The 21,230-nt window shown below is 36.5% G+C and overlaps 1 protein-coding gene across 8 annotated transcripts in view; it reads left to right on the top strand.

Annotated features, from left to right (window-relative positions):
• The window catches only part of LOC112983650 (DNA repair protein XRCC4), a 191,411-nt gene that overhangs the window by 83,376 nt on the left and 86,805 nt on the right, over nt 1–21,230 (top strand). For all 8 annotated transcript variants that reach the window (XM_064502480.1, XM_026100900.2, XM_064502482.1 and 5 more), the window contains 3 exons: nt 1,042–1,208; nt 6,948–7,100; nt 7,794–7,897. In XM_064502480.1, the coding sequence (XP_064358550.1) occupies nt 1,042–1,208; nt 6,948–7,100; nt 7,794–7,897 (424 nt within the window). The remainder of the gene's footprint in view (nt 1–1,041; nt 1,209–6,947; nt 7,101–7,793; nt 7,898–21,230) is intronic.

The following is a 21,230-nucleotide window of genomic DNA, read 5'->3' as shown; positions in this document are numbered from 1 at the left end:
CTTGAGAACACCAAAGTCAGGTCCTTCATCTCTGGTTTGTTTTTCTTCAGATAACATTTGGGACGCTGTTCAAGCAAGCCTAATATCTTCCTCTTTCAGTTGCCTCAAACAGTGACTATGAACATCATTGTCAGTCATCATGAACATCTTATCTTCACTGTGCTTTGAGTGTTTATAGCTTAGCTGATACTAATTTGTGTATATGGTTGAGCTATTACTCCCCCAGCATTGTAGGAACAACAGTCTTCTGCGTGCCAGAACAGGCAGAACAAATCTGTTCAGGCTACTCGTATGTTCTGTATGTCGTCTTCATTGTTCAAGAAATACAACTATTGATTCAAGATCCTATCCTTAAATCTCATTCAAAATACTGGTGTTACTTGTTTCATTGGATTTAGGTATTAAGAACTTGTGGCTGAGCCCTTAAGGGGGAAACCTGTGGGCTAGATTTGTTAGGCATGTGTAAAGATCACAGGCATTTATAATGTTACTTTAAATCAAAGACAGTTAATATTTATTTGATTTATCAGTAGTGTTTATGTGGTTGAGTTGCTGTTGTGGTTACTGGGATAGGCAGTAACCAAGGTATTCCTTTGAGCAGGTGGCAAGAACAATGTCATACTAGAAGGTTTTCAGTTCCTGTGGTTCTGCGTTCTGTTAGAAATGCCTCCTGTGTAAAACATCTGGTTGCACCTTTGTACTGCTGACTGTATCCTGTAGCAGAACAGGTTGTTGTTACAGCATGTTATACTTTGTTATATGTTTTTTCTACCCATTAGAGGGTACATCAGTGCTCACATCCTGTGCTTATTGTATGGCAGGTATCCGTTAACACACATTAGTGCATAGAAAATTGTCATGTAGTTTATTCCACATGCTTCCTTTTATGACAAATTTATCGCAATAACATTTTGAACTGAAAGACTGTAAAATATTCCTTATGTCTGTCCTTATTAAGTTTGTGTCTGTGTTTTTTAGAAGTAGGATTTTGTGACCTTTCTAGCAGTGGTGGGGTAATTCACTTTTTTCTTTTTGTTCTAGTTTAGACTTGGATCTCTGAAGCTACAAAAAGTTTCAAGGCCAGCTGAAGTGATTAAAGAGCTGATTGATCATTGCCTGGACCACTTAGGAAGACTACGGGCCGAAAATGAACACCTGCAAAAAGAAAATGAAAGGCTCTACAATGATTGGAATGACGTGGAGACACGGTAAGTTAAGTGTATTCATAGGTTATTCTTTAGAAACTCGCTAGTACATATGTGGCTGGTGCAGGCTTTACTGCTGGGCACTGTTCAAGTTATATGCCCAATGAAGCACACAAATCTATCTTTTCTTGTAAAAGTGTTTTGAGCCCAGTTATTTACAGCCTGTGAGGTTGTGGTTGTCCTCCCTACTTCACGGAGGTAACTGGTCGCTAGACTTTTCAAAAAAAGATGTTTTTAGCTTTATGCAGTGAAAAACAATTGACCTTTTCTGTAGAATCTTCTATCTTCAGCAAGAGGGCCCTTTTCTGCCTCTTAATATCTGTAATTCTTATGGCTAACACTTTACACTATTTTCATTTTTGTGTGGGAAATAAGTTGCCAGTACTTAAATCCGTCTTGTCAAAACAGCCAGAGTTGAAGAATGGGTATGTTATAGAAAAAAGTTCCATTATTTCGAGACTAATTTTTAATTCCCGTTACATTTATGATTTAAATTGTCTGCTGCTGCACTCTGTTTTAAAGTTATCTATGCTTATTTTAATTGGTTAGCATAAAATGCACAGCATATGCAAGTTGGAGATTTATCTTCTCATTGTAAAGCTTTATTATCGCATTTACAAAGATGGATGAAAGTAAGTAGCTAATTGGTGTTAATTTACCATGAAAAAGAAGAACTCACTTTTGGGAGGAGTTAGTTTTGTTTCTCCCTCATTAAAATAAGTAACGTTTTTTTCCCTGACACTCTCCCTGACAAGCATATGGCTGTCCTAAGTAGTGTTTTACTGCCTAGTAGTGTAATGAACAATGGTGTATTGTGTAACCAGTACACTGCACTGCATTACACGCTAATGTGTAACATAGGCATTAGTGCTTGTATCAATTTCCATGGTGTTGTGGCACTTCTAAAGGGTACCCCCAAAGAAAAATTCACAGTTGCCTGACAACCTATGCTGGCTGAGGCATTCTGTTCTAAGGCTTCTGAAGGTCATGGTGTTCTGCAGCACGTTTATATTTTGAGTTGTTAAAATATGATTTTTCGAAATAAATACTGAACGTTTTATGGTCACCAGGCCTTTTCCGTGTCCCCTAAATGGAGAATAAAAATAATTTTCATCTGAACAGTGGACTTTTTCTTTCTTTTTGTCACAGCCCAATCTACCCTGCTGTATCTCTTTGCTCTTTTAGATCAAATGCTGGGCCTAGGTGGATGAGAGTTTCTCAGGGAGAGGTTTTGTTCGATTCCATCTTCCGTGGTCATTAGCTATGGTTTCAGGCTGCAGCTTCTATATCGCACCCAGCGTTGAGAGGTGAAACACCAGAGAGGAAGCATGTAGGTGTGGAGAATAGTGCTCCTTCTTTCTCCTGGAGCTCGAGCATAATCAGCCCCAGAGTTTCAAGTTTTTATGTCCATGTAAAGGCAAAAAATGGGAGAAGGCCAAAAATCCCTTTGAAGGCAAATTCCTTGCATCCTCAAACTGCTAAATTACTTAAGTGTCTAGTCTAAGCTGTGTACTTTCTGGTGTGTGGAGAGTGTTTCTGGCAGAAGCAGTAGCTCCCTTAATTTTTATTGTTTCACTCCTAAATGTAGGATTTTACCTGGACAAACATCTCTGTTTTTAGGAGATGACCCATGCATAGATGGTATCAGTATGAGACTTACTGGCTAATTAGACTGCATAGCATCAGTTCTAAAATAAAAATCCCTAAAACACTGACTGGCAAGGTCCAAATAGAGAGGGATTTCACTGAAGTTGTCACTGTTGTCATTAATTAGGAGCTGAAGTGAATTGGGTTCTTGATGTCCAGCTACTTTCTGCTACATAGAAAAGCTTTTTTAATGCTAATGTATTCGGGCTCCTTGTGTGGTATGTATATAGAGAAATTTTCAAAAGGATTATTCTGAAAACGCTGTGTGTGCGTGCCAGTATGTGTGCATGCATGCCTCAGGGGTGGGTGAGTTGAAATTTCAAAGCAGGATAGCCAATGCTTTTATTTTATATAGCTAATAATCCTCTTTAGCAAAATAATTCCTTGGTCATTAAAATAGAAGTTAAATTTCTGATTTGTGTGTGGTTTGTATCAAATGCCTAAAATTAGTATAGGCAAACTGTAATCAAAACAGTTGACCACAACACAAGTTGACAGCTATAGTGACGGTATACCTGAACCACAGAGAACTTATAAAAAGGCAGGCCAGGTATTTTGGTACTTAAATCAACTCTTCAACATTAGCTCCTCGAGACTCGATGCTGTTACCAATAGTGGTGGGGGAAGGGAGGACCTAAAATGGAATAAAGAGGTGACATAAGAGTAATAATTACTACATAGCACTTTGGGCAAGCATAGGAAGCAGAGATCATGTTGTCTTTTTTTCCCCTAGTATGTAAGGGGGGAAAATGTGTAAATGCCAATAAGTTATGTAGGTCATGTTCGCTCTGAAGCATGTGCAATCTCTACACATTTGGGCAGAGCTTAGGAACTGGACAGTTGCCTTATTTTCTTAATTACAAATCCTAACCATTCTTAATACTAGCTGTTTTCAGTAGGCTGTACAAGCATTTTCACTGGTGTCAACTTGAGCTTATCTGGCATGTTAAAAGCATAAATAATCTAAGAATATAGAAACTGGAAAGCATGTGCAAATTAGACTTGCAACACAGTAGCCATTAACTTTCTTTATTTGAAAGTTCATTTATTTGCCTTATATTTGAAAGATGTCTTTGAGATGAGCAGCCTCTTTATTTGGCCTGGGGAGCTGATATTTCAGTGAGACAAATGAATATAGGCACAAGCACGTGACAGATTGCAATGAAAGGTTGTTTTTGTAACAGATGAGGTATTGGAATGAAACCCAGCCAGCTTTGCTTTGTGGTCACGTAATTCAGGTAACACACGCCTGAGTGACTTCTAAAGACTATGCAGCCTTACAGCCAGAGCCGCCCCGCACTGCTGCAACTGTATAATTAATGCATCCCTGCTCCCAAGCAGCAGAGGACTGTTGCTTTTTACCATTTTCTTTTTATGTAGCATCATGTGCTGTATAATAAGTTATGACTTGCAAGTATAACATTAATTTAGTATTATTTCACATTAATTCTTCTATTGACTGTAATGCTAAATTATGTCACATCTCTATTTGAAGAGTGTATTTATATATGAATTTCTTTAAATGATGGGAAATCCCAAAAAGGTGTTCAAGTAAACAAAAACAACCATATACAATTAAGTCATGTCATAGTACTAACTCATTTTACCTTTACTGTCCTAGGTAATAGTTTATTAAAAAAAAAAAAAAAAAACCCTCCTTTTATTCTTGGCACATATTCTGTGCATATATTTCCAGATGCTAACATTTTGTTCCCAGAGGATCACAAAGTTGGCCTGGTCATGCAATAGGTTTCTATACTGTAGTTCTTAATGTCTGGGTAGTGTCAGTTTTACTTCTGTGGGCATCTACAGAGTTATATGGATTTTCATCAGTGGTTATCTTTGCAGGATTAAAGGGCCTCATTGATATTGTCTTATGTGACATCTTGGTCAAGTTAGGGAAATGTCTCTAGTAATGTAACTATTTAAACTAGCCTCAGCTGCTCTGACACTAACCAGCTCATTAGGCAAAACAAAAAGAACAGTAGTAAGCATTTTCTTCAATTAGTATTGTTCTGTGTGTCAAACAAGGGTATTTTCTGAGTGATTTGGAAAAGCCAGACTTGGACATTTTGCACAAAAATGTTTTGTTTTTCTGTATACAGCAAGAATTAATTTCAACCATGCAAATGACAATTGAGCCAACAGTAGTATTTTCTTTTTTTAAAAAAAAATCATGTTTTCCTGCCAGAATTCTGCTTGATAAGTGGCAATTTCTGTCCTTTCCCTTCTCCCTCCATGAGCTGGTCAAGGGGCTTCTGGGCTCTGTGTTAGGGCTGATGGTTCTTTGTCTGTCACTTTGGTGCTTTGTCTGTTTGTTCCTCACTAAACAGTTAAATTTTTTCATTTATAAGTGGCAAGTCTCCTGGTAGTTGATTAGTACATATGATCTTTCATTTAGGAATTATTGAACCGATCTATATGGTAATGATGTTCTGCTATTTGCATTTAAATTAGATGAATTATTTATCAACTATCCAACATATCCCTAAAGCATAGCACAGTAGACTTAGTACTTCATAAAATTATTTTCTATTGTCTTTTTTCTTTTATATGTTTTTGATCTCCAAACAAAATAATCACTATTTACATAGAAAATCTGTTGAAATTTCTTATTTTATAAATTAATATTTTAAATTTGTTATACATATCCCTTTTACACCAAAGGCATGCCTTCTAAGCTTTTTTCATCACTCTTGCATAGGCTGGTGAAAAGAATCTTGTCTGTAAGTTACTACTGTTTGCTATACTATTATAATTACCATGATCAATAGGGTTACCAAGATATGTATTTGATTCCTTGTTATTTCCTGGTTTTGAACACAGCTATTAAAATGTTTGGATTGCAACCCAGGCACTAGGAAGTTGTAAAATACAAGAAGTAACTCTATGACCATAAGTCACTTGTTTCATTTAGTGTTTTAGCTTTTAGTGTTAGCATGTTTGTTTATATTCCATGCTTGCTTTGTTTATGAAACAGTATATAGATATAGTCTTATTTATGTATTCTCATTGTGTTTAATTTTCTTGAAATTGACTTATGTACAGACGCACACTAAGACATTAAAAACCTGAAGAAATTTTTGTTCTGAAGGTATTAATAAAGAGCCTTAAAATATATTTTTTTTATTTACATTGTAAAAATTTAGTCCTCTACCAAGTGTTTTGTGATTAGCCCAGGGGCAAAAAACAAAATGTTTTTATCTAGTGGTGGGCTTGCAAGTGTGCTAGGATCTCAGCTGTGTATGTATTTAATTCAAAATGAAATCCACAGCATTGGATTTGTTGATACTACATTTGTTTGAATGCCAGTAAGGGATTACGGTTGCCTTTGAGTTCTGCTTCAGTGGTCTGTCGAGCTTTGCCAAGAACTGGTTTCCGTATCTTGCTTGCTCACCAGAACGGGACATGCAAGGTGGTTGGTGGAAAATGTTTGGGCAAAAGTCCAAGGTGGCTGGTGGAAAATGTTTGGGCAAAAGTCCATATATCACTCGTATCTGCCTCTGGGGTTCTGACACGGGCGAGAGCTCTGGAATTGTCCAAGTTGCCCAAAGTATTTCCTGGGCATGTCAGCCTGTGTTGGCATGCTTTTGACTCTTTCTTTCCTGTTTTCCTTTTTTTTTTTTCTTTTTTTCCTGTTCAAATATATTTAAAGTGCAAATCAGAGTGTGTAGGCCAGATTTGGGGCCTGTCAAGCTTAGTCATATCTATTGTAATCTCATTGTGTGTGTCCTGCTAAGCTGTGTGCACTACAGTGTATTCAGCATTGAAACTAAAGGACACTTGCTGTTTAACTTCTAGTTGCCTGAAAAGCATGCGTGTGAGAACCCTTAATAAAAAGCATGAAGCATTTTCCCCTCGGACATATTTTTTCATAGCTAAGTTCATTGCACGTTTCTCTGAATAAAGCTGTTTCTGGCCTGTTTCAGATACGAGATTCTAGACTAGTTGCACAGTTGTGTGTGATGTGGTATGGGAATTCCTTTAATAGGAAGACTGGCCTCGCTACAGAACTTTCTTCCAGAAAATGCATATAGTTTAAAAAAAAAAATGATGGGATGTATGAAGTAAATGACAGTTAATTTTGCATTGTAGACTGGAAAAATGTGTGGAAGCTAAGGAAGAACTGGAAGCAGATCTTTATAACCGGTTTATTCTAGTGCTGAATGAAAAGAAGGCAAAGATAAGGAACTTACAGAAGTTGCTGAATGAAGCTAAAGAATCTGCAGCAGATGCACCAAGTACAAGGTATTTGTTAATTCCCAGAGTTGCTTGGTATCATATCTGATGCAAGTGTGGGGTTAGTTTCCATTTTCTAGGCTGTAAGCCTGAGTGATACAACAGTTCTTTCATGGTAAGTGCTTGGTTATCCAAACCAATAAGTTTAGTCTTGAAAGCAAAGGATTCTTTGGAGTGTCGCTGCAAATAGCAGGCTATTGTTTTGGGTGCTGTAGCCAGGAATTAAATATTCACTGAATCTCTTTTCTCTTATTTTTTTCTCTTAGGATGCAGTTAACTTTCCCAACCCAGTGTGCCTCTGCTGTTTCCGTAGGTGGCACTTAAATGCACTCTCCCTCAATTCTTTGATTCCTCTTGTCCTTTGGGGAATGCAAATATCCAAATCTGAGTTTGTACTCATAATTTATGCATCTGTATTTGTGTACTTTTAAATTCAGAAATATCCAAAGAACATGTATCACTTGAATGATATGATACACCTGAGTTTGTCTGCTATTTTTATTGCACTTTTTATACCTTCTGCTTAATTTATCTGTTATTGTCTGTCTTTGTATCTGAATATTGTAAGATGTTCCGCATATAGTATATTGACTTGTATTCATAGTCTCTAAGACAGTGCAGAAATAATCATAAATTTGTTGCAGGAATACTAGGTGGAAAAGCCTTTTTTCCTTTTTTTTTTTTTTTTTTTTTTTTGTCTAGAGATAGCACTGCTACAGTTCAGATGGCTACAGAGAGAAAAAAGGAGTATGATGGCAGCACTGATGAAGAAAGTGAAAATTTAACACAGTCCTCATTACCAGCAGGTAAGAGAGAATGTATTGTCGTTGGGGGAATATCACGGACAGGCGAATTACTTTACATGAATAAGCCTTAATGAAGACAAAATACTACCTGACAGATTGCTCTGTGACAAGCCAGCCTGCAAGCCTTAAAAATATCTTTTTGAAGCAGAGTATAATACTGACATTTTCAAATTAAAGAAAGGAAGTTTAAAAGCATGTTGCACAAGTGAAGGTACTGTCATTTCTTTCAAAATGACAAATTGCATACTTTGCAGAACTAATGACAGTCTAACAGTATCGGAACTATCAACAATTTCATTTTAAATTCTAGGAGTCGTGTACGCAGGGAACTGCTAAAATGTAAAATGTAGTTCCTGACAGTTTAGGTAGCATTTAAAAAAGATGAAAGAGGGGAGGTTTAACTGCAATAACAAGAGCTGTGCACTCATTCTGCATTACATAAATGGAACAAAAATGTATTTATAGCAGAATTAATTTTAATTTGCCGATTAATTTTTGGCTTTATGAAGGTGCTCATAAAACTTAATTTGACTTAATTTTTTCCAGAACTGAAGAAAAGTGAAGTAGATGGGGTACAGCAACTGCCCATTCTACAGTATAATCTATATATAAAAAAACCTGTGCATCACATAACATTTTGGCATATTGTGCCAAGTACTTGGAATATGCAGGATGAATGCCACCAAAGTTTTAAATGTGATGACAGTTGCTGTGTAGTTATTGTGAACTTCCTTTCAAGTTTGCTGGTTTTGCTACATGTTCTCTCACTGGAGCTTTCCATTTCTACTATAGGTAAATGCAACTACTTAATACAACTATTTAACCATGCATCTCTGGAACCAGAGATGTTCAGAACCTTGATATGAGTGATATTCAACTTTGTAGTTCATAGGAGCAGGTTTCTTGAAAGCTTTCTGATATAACATGCAGCAGACAGAGCTTCAGATAGATTTAGAAAGATGCACAAAAAAATCTACAAATATCTAAAGAAATTATTTCCTGTTATAAAGTGCTCTTCAGTTCTGAAATCTTTGCTTTAAAGCAACATTTGGTCAGTTCAGATAATGCGGTGAAAAATACTTTATATTTAGTTAAAAGGCACAGGAAAATTGAAGATATTGATTCTTTTGCTGGATTCATTAAGCCTTAATTACCTTGATAGGAGTTTTGAGACAGACGTGTGACTTTATTTAAATTAAAAAAAAACAAAAAACAAAACACTGATGCAATTATCATGGGCTGGACTGAATGATCATCAAGATCATAGGGAGAAATAGCAACTGTGTTTTTGAGTTGTGAGAAACGTGCCTTCTGTTGCCTTTGAGAGAGAAAATGTTCAGCATTTTGACTGCGACTAAAGACTTCTTTCAACTGCAAAATTTGAGTATAATATTAAGGCTATAAACTTAATCCTTTGGGTAACATAGTTTTTCGCAGAAACAATACTGTCATGAACCTGCATAGGGAATATCACTCTAGGTCAGATGTTACTCCATGATACTGCTGTAAATCTTTCTCTTTCCATATGAGCAAAAGGGAGATGATGTTTAAGAACGTTTTAATAGGTATTGGTGAAAGCCACAATCAAGAAAAAAGGTCATAGTTTTAAAACTACTTAGGAGGAAAGTGAAAGCAGGTATATATGTGTGTGTACAGATAAATGGATATAAATAAAAAACATTAGTATGTCTTTGTATGTGTGCATGTGCAAAGAATAAAAAGTAGGAAGCTGGTGTTAGCATAAAAGAAAAGTAGCAACTGCAGGAAATGGCTAAAGAAAGCCAAAGAATATAAAGGCACAAATCTCAGGCCAGGAGATAGAAGGCCAATGACTAATCTTCAGGTAAGCTGAGAACATACACGCAGCTGTTACTGGCCTCTTAGCGCAATGATAAAAATTCACTATTAATTCTGAAAAAGCAGGCTTGTTCAGCAAATATATTTGTTCTGTATTTGAGGGGAAAAAACAGATGTCATTTGTCATGACTTCCATTCTCATAGCAAATAAGGGGCACATGAAACAGCAGCTGCAAAATCTAGATACTTTAAAATTAGCAAGTCAGGATACTTAGAGCTACAAAATTTAGAAAGTTGGCTAAGGATTTTACTTGGCTTCCAATGCAGATTCTTCTAGAATTTCCAGGGCACTGAGGGCATTGCAGGGGATTTGGAAAAAGCTTCTGATATTAACAACACAGAAAAGTGAATGGTTCATTCAAATATGGGTGTGTCAGCATGATGTTAATCTGAGTCAAATGGTGGACCAGGACTTCATGAAGAAAGATGTTAAGAAAGAGAGTAAGAATGATTAATTGCAATTATTGTTGTAAAGACGTAGAAACTAGAGGTTGCAAACTAGGTGCTCAAAATGAAATTACCAGCTGCTTGATGAAAATAATATTAGTGAAGTAATAGGCTTAGACTTCTGTAAGGCATTGAGCTACACCACATTTTATTTAAGAAATTGGAATAGGAAAATTAACATAGCACACGATAAATGGATTCTGAAGTGAGGTAGCTTATCTCAAAATGCAACTGTAAATGGAAAATTATCATTCATCGTATCTGATGAGTGTGAGAATGAAGGTAATTTATATAAACCTATTTGGGTTTCATGATACACTGGCTATAAACAAATGGTATTCGTTCTAATACTGTGTAATATATAGTGATCCCCAGTCCTTTAATAGCTAAGCTTCACTTGAAAAAGCTGGCAATATCTCAATCTGTGCTCAGTCTAGCCCCTTCTCCCATGTAGGGGTGGGTACCTCAGGGGATTGCCATCACCTTCCCTGTGCACGCCCATCTGGCCAAGCCAAGAGCCACTTGGGTAACTTTTGCGCTCCACTCCATGCTGCGCCCTGCTCTGGGAGTGTCGCACTGTCCTGTCTGGCCTTGTAGGGAGCCAACCTAGGCTTAGCCAAGTTAGTTCAGCTGGTCTCTCTGCCTGACCTACTATGAGTCTGTATCTTCCCAGCGATACCTGCCTCACCTGGCAGGCAACCGCTGGTCTGATGTGAGGCTACCTTGGACAAAGAAAGAATATAGACTCTACCCTAAAGAAGCAGCAATTCTAATAAAAATAAATAAATAAAATAAAATAAAAGACATTGCAAATCAGCTTTATTTTGACTGTCAAAGTTATGGTGAAAGGGACCATGTGGCTTTGAGTAGAAGGTACGATTTGGCCTTCTGTTGCAGTGCTGCATCAAGATTGGACATCCACATTTGAAGAAAGATGTTAATAAGTAGGAGAGGATAACATGATAACAATGAAGGGATTGGTAAATACGATTTAAATGAAATACTGTGAAATACCAAGAAGGATCTTAGATCATGATATGCATGGTCTTAAGCTATATAGCAAGAAGATGCGATAGTAGATGGTCTTTCAGTCTAGCAGATAAAGGTGTTTAGTGAACTTGAAATTAGATGAAGACAAAAAAAATACACATTATTTCTGACAGGATAATTAACTATTGGAACAATTTGGGGCAGTTTACGGTAGGTAAGATTTTTTTTATAAAAAGACAAGACCTGGTAGATATGAGAATTAATTTAAAGAAATCCACAGCCTCTTATGTTGGGCATTGGAATTGGCTATTACTACATATGTATAACCTCAGATGAATTGCAAAATAGAACCATTTCATGTGTCTTCTACAAAAATGAGGTATTTTACTTGTGTGTGAATTCTCAGCAAGACTGTCAAGTAGGTTTTCAACCTCTCCATTGCAACAGGCTGCCTTTATCTGTTCAGCTTCATTCAGATAAATTTTATGTCAGGATCTTTTCCTTACAGTAATAGTTAACCTGTAACCTAAAAGTTTACCTAAAAAAATGGAGTTTTGGTGCTTACAGTACCATTAGTAGGTATGATTTATGGTTTGCTGTTTAACTGAAATGTCTGCTTCATGGCTTAAAGCCAAAAGCAACTAAAATGTGGTAGTTTTTGTCTCAAACCTACACACTATTGTAGTTGATGCTTTTTGTGCTATAAAAGAACTGATTAAAACTGAATTAGTGGCTATTTTAGTGTAAAACAGACAAGAAAACTACTGATACATGAGAAGTACAACTTTCATAAATAATGCTGTATGACTTTCTGTACAGCAGCCTTCGCCATCATGCCATGTGCAGGGGGGAAATCCGTTTGGTATATTAGTTAGTACTGTCAGAGCGAGACTGAAAATGAGACAAAACTCTCACTGCAGTTTAATAAATCCCTAAGCAGCAGCTGTATGTTGTGTGCCAGGGTCTTGTAAATGGCTGTGAGTTGTTGTTTGAGAGAGAGTGTTTCTGCTGTGGAGGGGAGGACAAGAAGGAAGTTGTTTGAGAGAGAGTGTTTCTGCTGTGGAGGGGAGGACAAGAAGGAAGTTGTCCTGTTAAGGAGCACTTCAGAAGTGGGGAGGTATGAACATTTCTGGGAGGGAAAAGGGGGTGGGTTTTTTGTTTTGTTTTTGTTTCCATCAAGGGTTTATGAAATACCAGCTATGCCACAAAGAACCAGAGATATAGCTGTCACTTTTGCTACTGCTACTTTGACTAAATTCCAGCAACTTTGTAGATGCCTCATGGTAGAGGCTGCTGATACACTGTTTAGTGCTGTCATACTTGTTTCCCTCCTCCACCACATGCTGCACCACATCTAGTCTTGTACTTCAACTCCTTGATCAAAGGTCGGGTATTTGTTGCGCTTGTCTGGTTCCTAGTGCTTTAGGGTCATCGTTCTTGATTAGTGCTGTTAGGTTCTGTGATAGTAGAAGTAATTATATGCACACAGATGAGAAGCAGCTGGAGGAGGCCTGGAGAAGATTACATGGAGATGTTGACTGGAATAAGGAAAGGCTTTGAAAGGTCTAGTTCTTTTCATGTTCTGTTGTTAACAGGAACTATATTAAAAAAGCAAACAAACTTCAGAGTGTTTGAAAGAAGACGAGAGAAGGGAAAGTTGCTCCTTCTGCCAGGAATGTAAAGAGACTGTGGGGATAGATGTTATACACTGTACTCCATATAGTTGTGAAGAATAATCTAGCAGGCAGAAGGCAAGCAATGGAAGAAATTAGGGAAGAATAAGTTCCTGATTTATTATTGTCATCATCAGGACCAACATGAGAGTTCAAAACTGGGTGTGAAAGACTTGAGAGCATGTTCCAGTCATCACCGACACTGGGGCAAAGCAACGCCCTGGATTTGAGGAAAAACACATATGGTGGGTCGTTTTTCTTTTGTATTGCTTTCTAGGTAATTTGCTTTCTAGTTGAAGACGGATTATTTGAATGGTCTCTGCTATGCTCTGTATTCTCTAGCTTTCCATATCAGCATCAGAATGCGTTTTAGACTGCTATGCCATTAAATGGAAAGGGAATGTTTGCTCCTATGTTCAGTGCTATTATATGTGGCTGCCTGTGGACAAAACGAGGCTGCTGGGCACCAGTTTACAGTCAGCTTTCTCTCTCTTTTTTCTCTTGCTCATGAATTCCTTAGTTATATTTCATATTGAAATCAATGGAAGTTACTGCTCCTTGGGGTAAGGTAGGACCTCATGATCTGGTCTGTTGGGTTAAATGACATTTGGGTTAAATAAAATTTCATGTTCTGTGTTAGCTACCAGATGTAAGGAAATATTCTATATTAAGTGAATTCTCAGACTTTCTACAGTCATACATTTCTACGTGTTTGCTTAGGAGCACAGATTCAGAATAGGTTCTAATAAACTTGCTGTAAAGCCCAAAATAAATAAGAGCGAGCACCTTGCCATTTCCCACTGTTTTAATGTGCAAATGTTCTCATCCTCTTCATTCAAGTTCCTGCTTTGGGGATTACGTGTTGTGCCTTCAGGAGTCTATGGCCCTTTAAATTTAATTAGTTCTCTTGTGTAGTCAAAACCACCAATGGCTTGGTGCTGCTGGTTAATAAGCTTTGATCAAAGCTTATTAAAAAAAAATGCCTATTATAACAGCACCCAATTGCGCTGTTGCAGCTAAAGTTCCATCTGTCAAGGCTTCTCTTTTAAAGCCTATTTTAAGGAGTTTTAGAACTTGGCTATTCTAATTGACTTCAGGCTTAAATTATTATTTTATTTTTTTATCAAGATATAATTAGAATTGGTTCATCCCAAGGAATAATCTCCCCACTCACTTTCCCTTAAGGTCATAGATACATTTTATCTGAAGTTCTCATACAGATCCTCTTCTTCCCCCCCCCCCGCCCCGTAACCTGATGGTTTAATGCCTGTAAAACACTTGACTTTGCAGAAGTACTTCCCATCTCTGTTATACCAGATGTCATGGTCCACATACAGTCACAGCACAATTTCCATAGATTAGTATTTTCCTTTTAAAATCCCGTTATGTATATTGCACTAGGAGAGGGATTAATAAGGTATTACTTTAAAATATTAATGTAAAATTTATCAAAACTGCATACATCTGTGCTTCTTAGTGTGCGTCGTGTTTCATGTTCTTCGCATGCTCCAGTATATGAAGTGAGGTAGTTAAATGTGGTATCCTCTGAACAGGTCATTATTCTACTGAATGAAATTATATAATCACAGTGATAAAATTTTAATAGATTTATGATCCAAAAAGATTGTTGCAGATTACTGAATTTTGTGATTTATCAAAAAAGTAAAATACTTCATCACTATACTGTAGTTTAGGTGCAACTACATCAATTAATATCACATCAATAAATGTTCCTTGGTGTATTATCCACATATTACCAAATGTTAGATAGGAAAGAACTTAATTTCAAAAGCAAGCTGTAATATTTTTAAAAGCATAGATATTTAAAGCTTTGCTTAATAAATGATTTTCAAAGTCTTTACCAGATTTAAGTTAAATCATAAGACTGATTTTAGACTCTTTATCAGACTTAAATTCCAAGTTTTAATGCACTTCCATGAATACTGTTTTATTTTTTTCCACTTAAGAAGAAAACCAGTGTACATAATGCAGCAATATATATGTGGAACAGGTAGAGTTATATGGTATTTTTTTCTTTGGGTTTAATATATCTATGCATATAACAATATCAGTGCATCTCCTAGAGACAGACTTTTTTTTTAAGTTTTATCTAGAAAAATGTTACCAGAAAGATCTGTTTGTCAAATCCCCCATTTTGCAAAGAACGTTTATTTTAATGTATGCCTTCAGAGTTGCTTGAGAGATGACACTAATCCTTAAGGAAAGACAGAGATTTGTGTTTGAAATAGCTAATATGATACTTTCGGTCCTGGTTTGGTACTACCAGATTTGGAAAGTGATTTTTAGGGTGACAGGCATGCAGTGTTCTCTCTCTGCTTCTGTCTAAATCAGCAGAAAATTCCAAAACTTACAGGAGACTTCTTCTCTTGCTTCTTGAGTGCAAGGTTTAATAAAGACAATAAGAAGGCATAAAGAAAGTATTTTTCTTTCCAAGAGACAAGGAAATGGAGGTATTTACAAGGTTTGGATTTTGGTGAAAAGTAGTTTGAGACTGGCAAAAAAAGTATAATTTTGTGAAGATTTGGGCAATTTAAAAAATAAGTAATTTTTATAATGGGCAGTTAGAGTATCTAATGAGGCATTAATGAGAGGAGAGAAAAGAGGAACAGATGACAAAGTTCCACTCATTCCAAAAAATCAAAATCAGATCCATTAAAATTAACAAACGTGCTTATTCATTATCTTCTTACATGGGAAAACATTACCCTGCCAAGGAAGCAAATGAGTTACATGTTTGTACCTGGCTTGTTGGAGTTATGCTCCCTCTACTTCTCTTCAAAATCTGTTGTACTTTGCTGTGGCTTGAGATCCTAAAAGTTTTAAGCAGCATTAGAAAAAACAAACAAAAAACAAAACAGAAAAAACACCCAAAACCCAAGAAGATAACATCCTCTTTGTATCTATATATAGTACCAATATGTTGCTATGGGGCATGTAAAGGAACTGTGGAGTGTCCTTTTCTTCTTGCTTGTATTTCATGCTAGTTTAATGTGTCCCCAGCAGGCTGTAATTAGAGTAGAGCTGGATGTAAATTCTGTGAATCAAGGCACTCTTGCATGAGACACACAGCGGTCCAATACTTTGCTTCCTTTGCAAAATCTTGTACCCCGACCATACACCAGGCAGCACAAATTGAGTGGAATCCTTTCTTTTTCTTCTCTTCATTAAATACAGAAGGTTTATTTCAACACCCACTGAAGTCATTGGCTGACACTGTAGTTCATCAGTTGTGAAACTATAGCATTAATGGTGCTGGAACAGTCCCACTAACACCCCCTGCTCTGTTTCATCTTTCTTCAATAAATAGAGCAAGTGCTTCCTAGGTAAATAGGAAACTTTTGCCAGTCATCAACAAGCTGCCTGAAGTAATCCACATTCTCAAACTTTTGTTTGTTCTTGAGCTTTTAGGGCAAGGACTCTGTGCTTGTCTAGTATGGCCAGCATGATGGTTCTTTATTACTGGTAGGGACCTTTGGGATTTGCTGTAATAAAAAGAATGAGTAATAGTTATACCAAAATATGCTTCGATATGTCTCTTATGCAACATGGACATTATAGAATGCAATCTCTAGTGACAACAGTGGTTTTGAACTTGCTGGTGAAACCACTCTATCACACAGTTTCATTATGCACTCTGTGCCACATGCCTGCTCTAAATAATTCATTGAGTTGCAGGTCATAAATTGGTTCACCAGAGGGTACAGTCAGAAGTTTACTTTCCTTGGAGATTATTTTGGAAAGCTAAAACCAAGCCAGATTTTTTGGCGATGGACATTTTACTTTGTGAGTGTTATGGTTTAAATGCATTTAGCCTAAGTACTTACCAGGTCTAATTTAATGGACACTTTTTATTTTATGTTCAGTTCACACCTTTTATTTATGATTGTTTTCTTAGGCGCATTTGCAAAGATTATTTGCTTTTGGTGTTTGAATAGTTTTACATAGACATGTAATTCAGAGAGGAAGGCAAGACATCAACATGTTTAAGTATACTTCATGGTAAACTGAAGTAAAATGGAACAATTCAAATGAAAATAACGCAATGCATTTGTATTCCCTTTCCTCATGGAAATATGGACATATGTGAAAAGAGCTGATCTTGGATTTAACAGTATCAGCTCTTAGAGGAGTATCCTTTCATCAAAGGGAAGTATTGGTCCTTGAGAAAAATAGCTCCTGCAGTGGTACTGATAGCGAGTTTCTATAATCCTGAACATTTGGATAAAAGGCCTTATCTTGAGCTATTGAACAGACTGCATATCAGTGGCAACCAACAAAGGCCAGATGCCATTGATTCTCGCAGACTAGAGAATCTTGTGTTCGGTGAGCAACACGCTGAAGCCAGGTTTCCTGGAATGACTTGAAACCTGTGACTGTGCATTTTAAAACAGCAGTTCTTATTTTAAGGTGAATATTCTGTCGTCTTAAATGTCACGTTTTGTGTGTATTTTGTCATGGCTGACAGTGAGCCAGACAATCAAAACCTTCCTCTGCTTTTTACCTGCAGTGACAAGCTTCCCCTTCTGAATTTTGAATGTTGTTTTCTTTCTAACAAAAATGCTGGAAGGGAAGCAGTGTGATTGTTTGATCTGGCCACCTGCGTAACAGTGACTGTAATAATTCTCTGTATTATTTCCCATTGGTGTTACAATGTCTCTTTGGAGCAAACAGCCTATCTTCATAAAAAAAGCTAGACTGATGAAGATTACACCATAACCTATGATTGTCTCCTTGATTTATTACTCTTCCCAGTTAAAATATACATCCTTATTATTAACCTGAGTTTTTCTGAATTAAACTTCATTCTGTGGATCAGTTAGGTCTTTGCTAGATTGAAAAGTTGGTTCTCCTATTGGGGTTTCCTTCCTGTAGCCCTTTTATTGTCTTTTAGAGTCCCATGAACACTTGATTGGAAACATAATTCCCATCTACAGAAACTTAAAAAAAAAAAATCTTCATTCTATATAAAATAAGAATAGAGAAAGATTTTAAAAGAACTTTTAAACCTTTGGTTAAGGGGAAGGAAATTCCTTCACTCCATGGGCTAAAATTCATGAATGTCATACTCTTTTTGTGGTTTTTTTCCCCGTTCTTCCCTCCCTCGCTCCTTTTCCGTCCTGCTTATTTTACTTGGTGTTTTTATTGGTTTTATTTATGTCCATCTTGAGTGATATGTTCTCTTATAAAATCACTTCTCTATCTCTTCTTTAGTTTTTATTATTGATGAAGTAGCACATATATCAATTTAAAAGATACTGAGAGTGAGATGACATAAGGAGATAAAAATATATTTTAAAAGGTTGTTTTAATGAATGGAAAGGATGAACAATTTCACAGAAGTAATTTGGCATGATGCCAAATTTATTAGAAAGCTGTTTTGATGAGCATCACACTAGAGCTGGGAAGCTCTTTTTCATCGTCATGATGAAAAACTTGTCTCAGGACCCTTTTCCTCAGTCTGTATAACACTACATACATTGCGTACACAAGTTTCATGAGGAATATCAGGCTTCTGCAAAATTTAGTGAGAAGGGAAAAAATGGCTTTAAAATAAATCAGTGGCAATAGTTTTTTTTAAAAAAGCCTGTATAATTATTAATTATTAATTTTTATAATACAAGTGTTTAGCTATATTTGGCTTGTTTTTAAAGATTAACCTGAACCTATTGACTTATGCTCATTTATTCATACAATAGGCAAAAGCGTCTCATAAGGAAGATATTAGTTAAAAAGTCTGTGCTCAGGATGATCAAACCTTATGTTACAGACCCTCTGAAAGATGACTTACACATGTGTGACCTGATGGGTAAGAGAGGCATTTTCAAAATTGAAACTGTCAGCAGCATCTTATTAGTGCTTCAGCTTACTGTATAAATTAAAGGGAACAAAAGATGTAAAGCCAAATCAAGAGAATCATAAACTCTATTCTGCTTTTTTTAAAGAGGAGGGGGGAGACTAGAACCCAATATGTATGAAACAGAGATAATGTATTTCCACATGCTTGCAAATGCAGGCATTTGTTTTATATTGTTGCTTATCTGTCCTGTTTATTTTACTCTGGTATGACACATTTATTGTGACAACTCCCAACCCTCTATAACTAGCTAAATGTCAATTCATAAGATTCAGAGCTTTATGTATAGGAAGACAGGTGCAAAACACTCTCTAGTATTTGCTATGTATGTTCTAAAACAGGATAGTTTCTATTGTGGATAGATTAAATCTCTGACAGCTGTATCTTCGGATGAAATGATAATATAGATTTGTGTATCCTGAATATAACTCCTGTCTTAGAAACTAAAGACCTAACTTTACTTGGAAAATGATGGATTTAAAGAAAATTATGATCAGAGAGATGGAGTAGTCTTTCTGCACTTTTCATCCCCAATTCACAAGTCTTAACTAGTGCCATCTTTTCTGTTACTCCCCTGAGACAGCTGTTAGTAGGTATGATATTGATCACCTGGGACTAATCATCATACTGAAATCACTGGGCCTTATTTTGTATTCCACACAAATTCAAATGCAGTAATTCACCTTTGCCCAGGCAGGTATCTCTGGAGTCAAGATGCTAACCTTATTTTTTCTTTACAGCTTAAAAAAATATCATTAACTATTCATTAATAACTCATGATCACTCCAAATTCTGTCAGCTTATAAAAAGCCATACTATCACTCTCTCCATACAAACAAAAGTTGGATGCCCAAATGAGCTGCTGGATACCCATTGCTTCTGGAAACTCATGCATGCATTTGAATATGTAAATATAAATTAAGTGCTGGTTTTTAAATGTCCTTTCTAAGGAATGTGGATTAAAATATAGGATTTATCTCTTTATAGTAGATATCAACTGCATTTAGAATTAGACAGCATAATTAAAATGAAACAGGATATGTTAATGTAAGTTTATACGAACCAATATTTTGGAGTATATTGAGAATATATTATAAATTAAAAATTGCCATAGTTATTCCATAACAGTATTTCTCAGCCTCTTAACTAAATAACTGCCTTAATCTTTTGAAAAACAAATTAGTCCACAACCTTGGTGTCCATAACAGAAATCATTTTACTATGCCTATTTCATGTACCTCCCATTTTACTTCATGTAAAATTCATCAGTCAGTGAGCTTGGAAAGTTCTCGCATGTAACCAATTGCAGTTAGACCAAAAATCTCAAATCTCTTATGCTCAGACTTCTACAGAGTAGGTTATTGTATTCAGCTTTGGCTGTGTTCAGAAAGCAGCAGGGCTTGAATGGGGAAAACAGTAGATGCAAGTTGAGGAGGGAGGGACTGGATGGGAAAAATGTGGGAGGTGGGAATATAAGGAGAGACTAAACTAAAGTAAAGCTCACTTTAGCACCAGCCTTTTGTGTTGATGTAATTTTTTCTTTCTCACATCTGATGTCCATAGACTACTAGTTAACTGCTGATACTGCACAAAGCCCATAGGCTTTCATGATAAAAATATTGGTTCATATTCCCACCACCTTTTTGCAAATCAAAGAAGATTATGTGTAATTTTGACACCACCCAATCTCCTTCCTTTCTTTGCATTTTTTCATCCTTCTCCCACTGTGCACTTTCTGCCTACAGCCATGTCATTTATTAACCCATTCACTGCTGTAAATTTTTATCTCTGTAAGGAACCTGTTTGTTTAAAAAAGAGAAAATAGAGTTATGACTTATAGGAGAGTAGTTTGCAGTAGTGCTCTGGCTGCTGAGCCCAGATCTGTTGCTGAGACTTTTGATCTGCTTGGGCTGTTTACCTGGCTAAACTATTGTTTCTGCTTTCACGATGCAGTCCCTAGTTTTCCATCTGCTGATCCTACAGACTGCAACCATCTCAATAGGGCAAGAACAATGTTTGTCTGGGATGTAGCCATACTGAGATCTGTTGTCTTAGTCAGAAAAAATAGTTCGTTAATCTATAGGCATGAGCTGAATTCTCACAAGGATACTCATTACCGAGGTTCCTGGGAGAGAAGGGTCAGGTCATGAGTATCTGATTGCTAGCAATTTCCATAAGTCCTTCCCTGGGAAACATACTGTGCAAGTCATCAGAAATCTTTGGTGTATGAGTTGGGCAGTGCTAAGCGAAGCAAGGTAGTTAACCTATTTGTAACCTTCAGTAGTTTTTGCATATGTGTGATACAGGATTCTGGCTCCGTCAGTTTCCTAAAGTTCTTTTAACTTAATTCCAGCATTTCCATGTTGTTTAAATGCACCTTAGTTGTTGAAGATTTTAAAGTAATTTAAAACAAAATGTGCTGAAATTTAAACATAATGTAAAGCTGTTGTGTTTTCTCTACTAGAGAGCAGTTTACTCCATTACACCTCAA

This window comes from Dromaius novaehollandiae, chromosome Z (assembly GCF_036370855.1).
Source record: "Dromaius novaehollandiae isolate bDroNov1 chromosome Z, bDroNov1.hap1, whole genome shotgun sequence".
In the NCBI taxonomy this organism is placed as follows: Eukaryota; Metazoa; Chordata; class Aves; order Casuariiformes; family Dromaiidae; genus Dromaius; species Dromaius novaehollandiae.
Note: the sequence above shows the minus strand (reverse complement) of the source record. Positions and strands in the feature narration are given on the sequence as shown.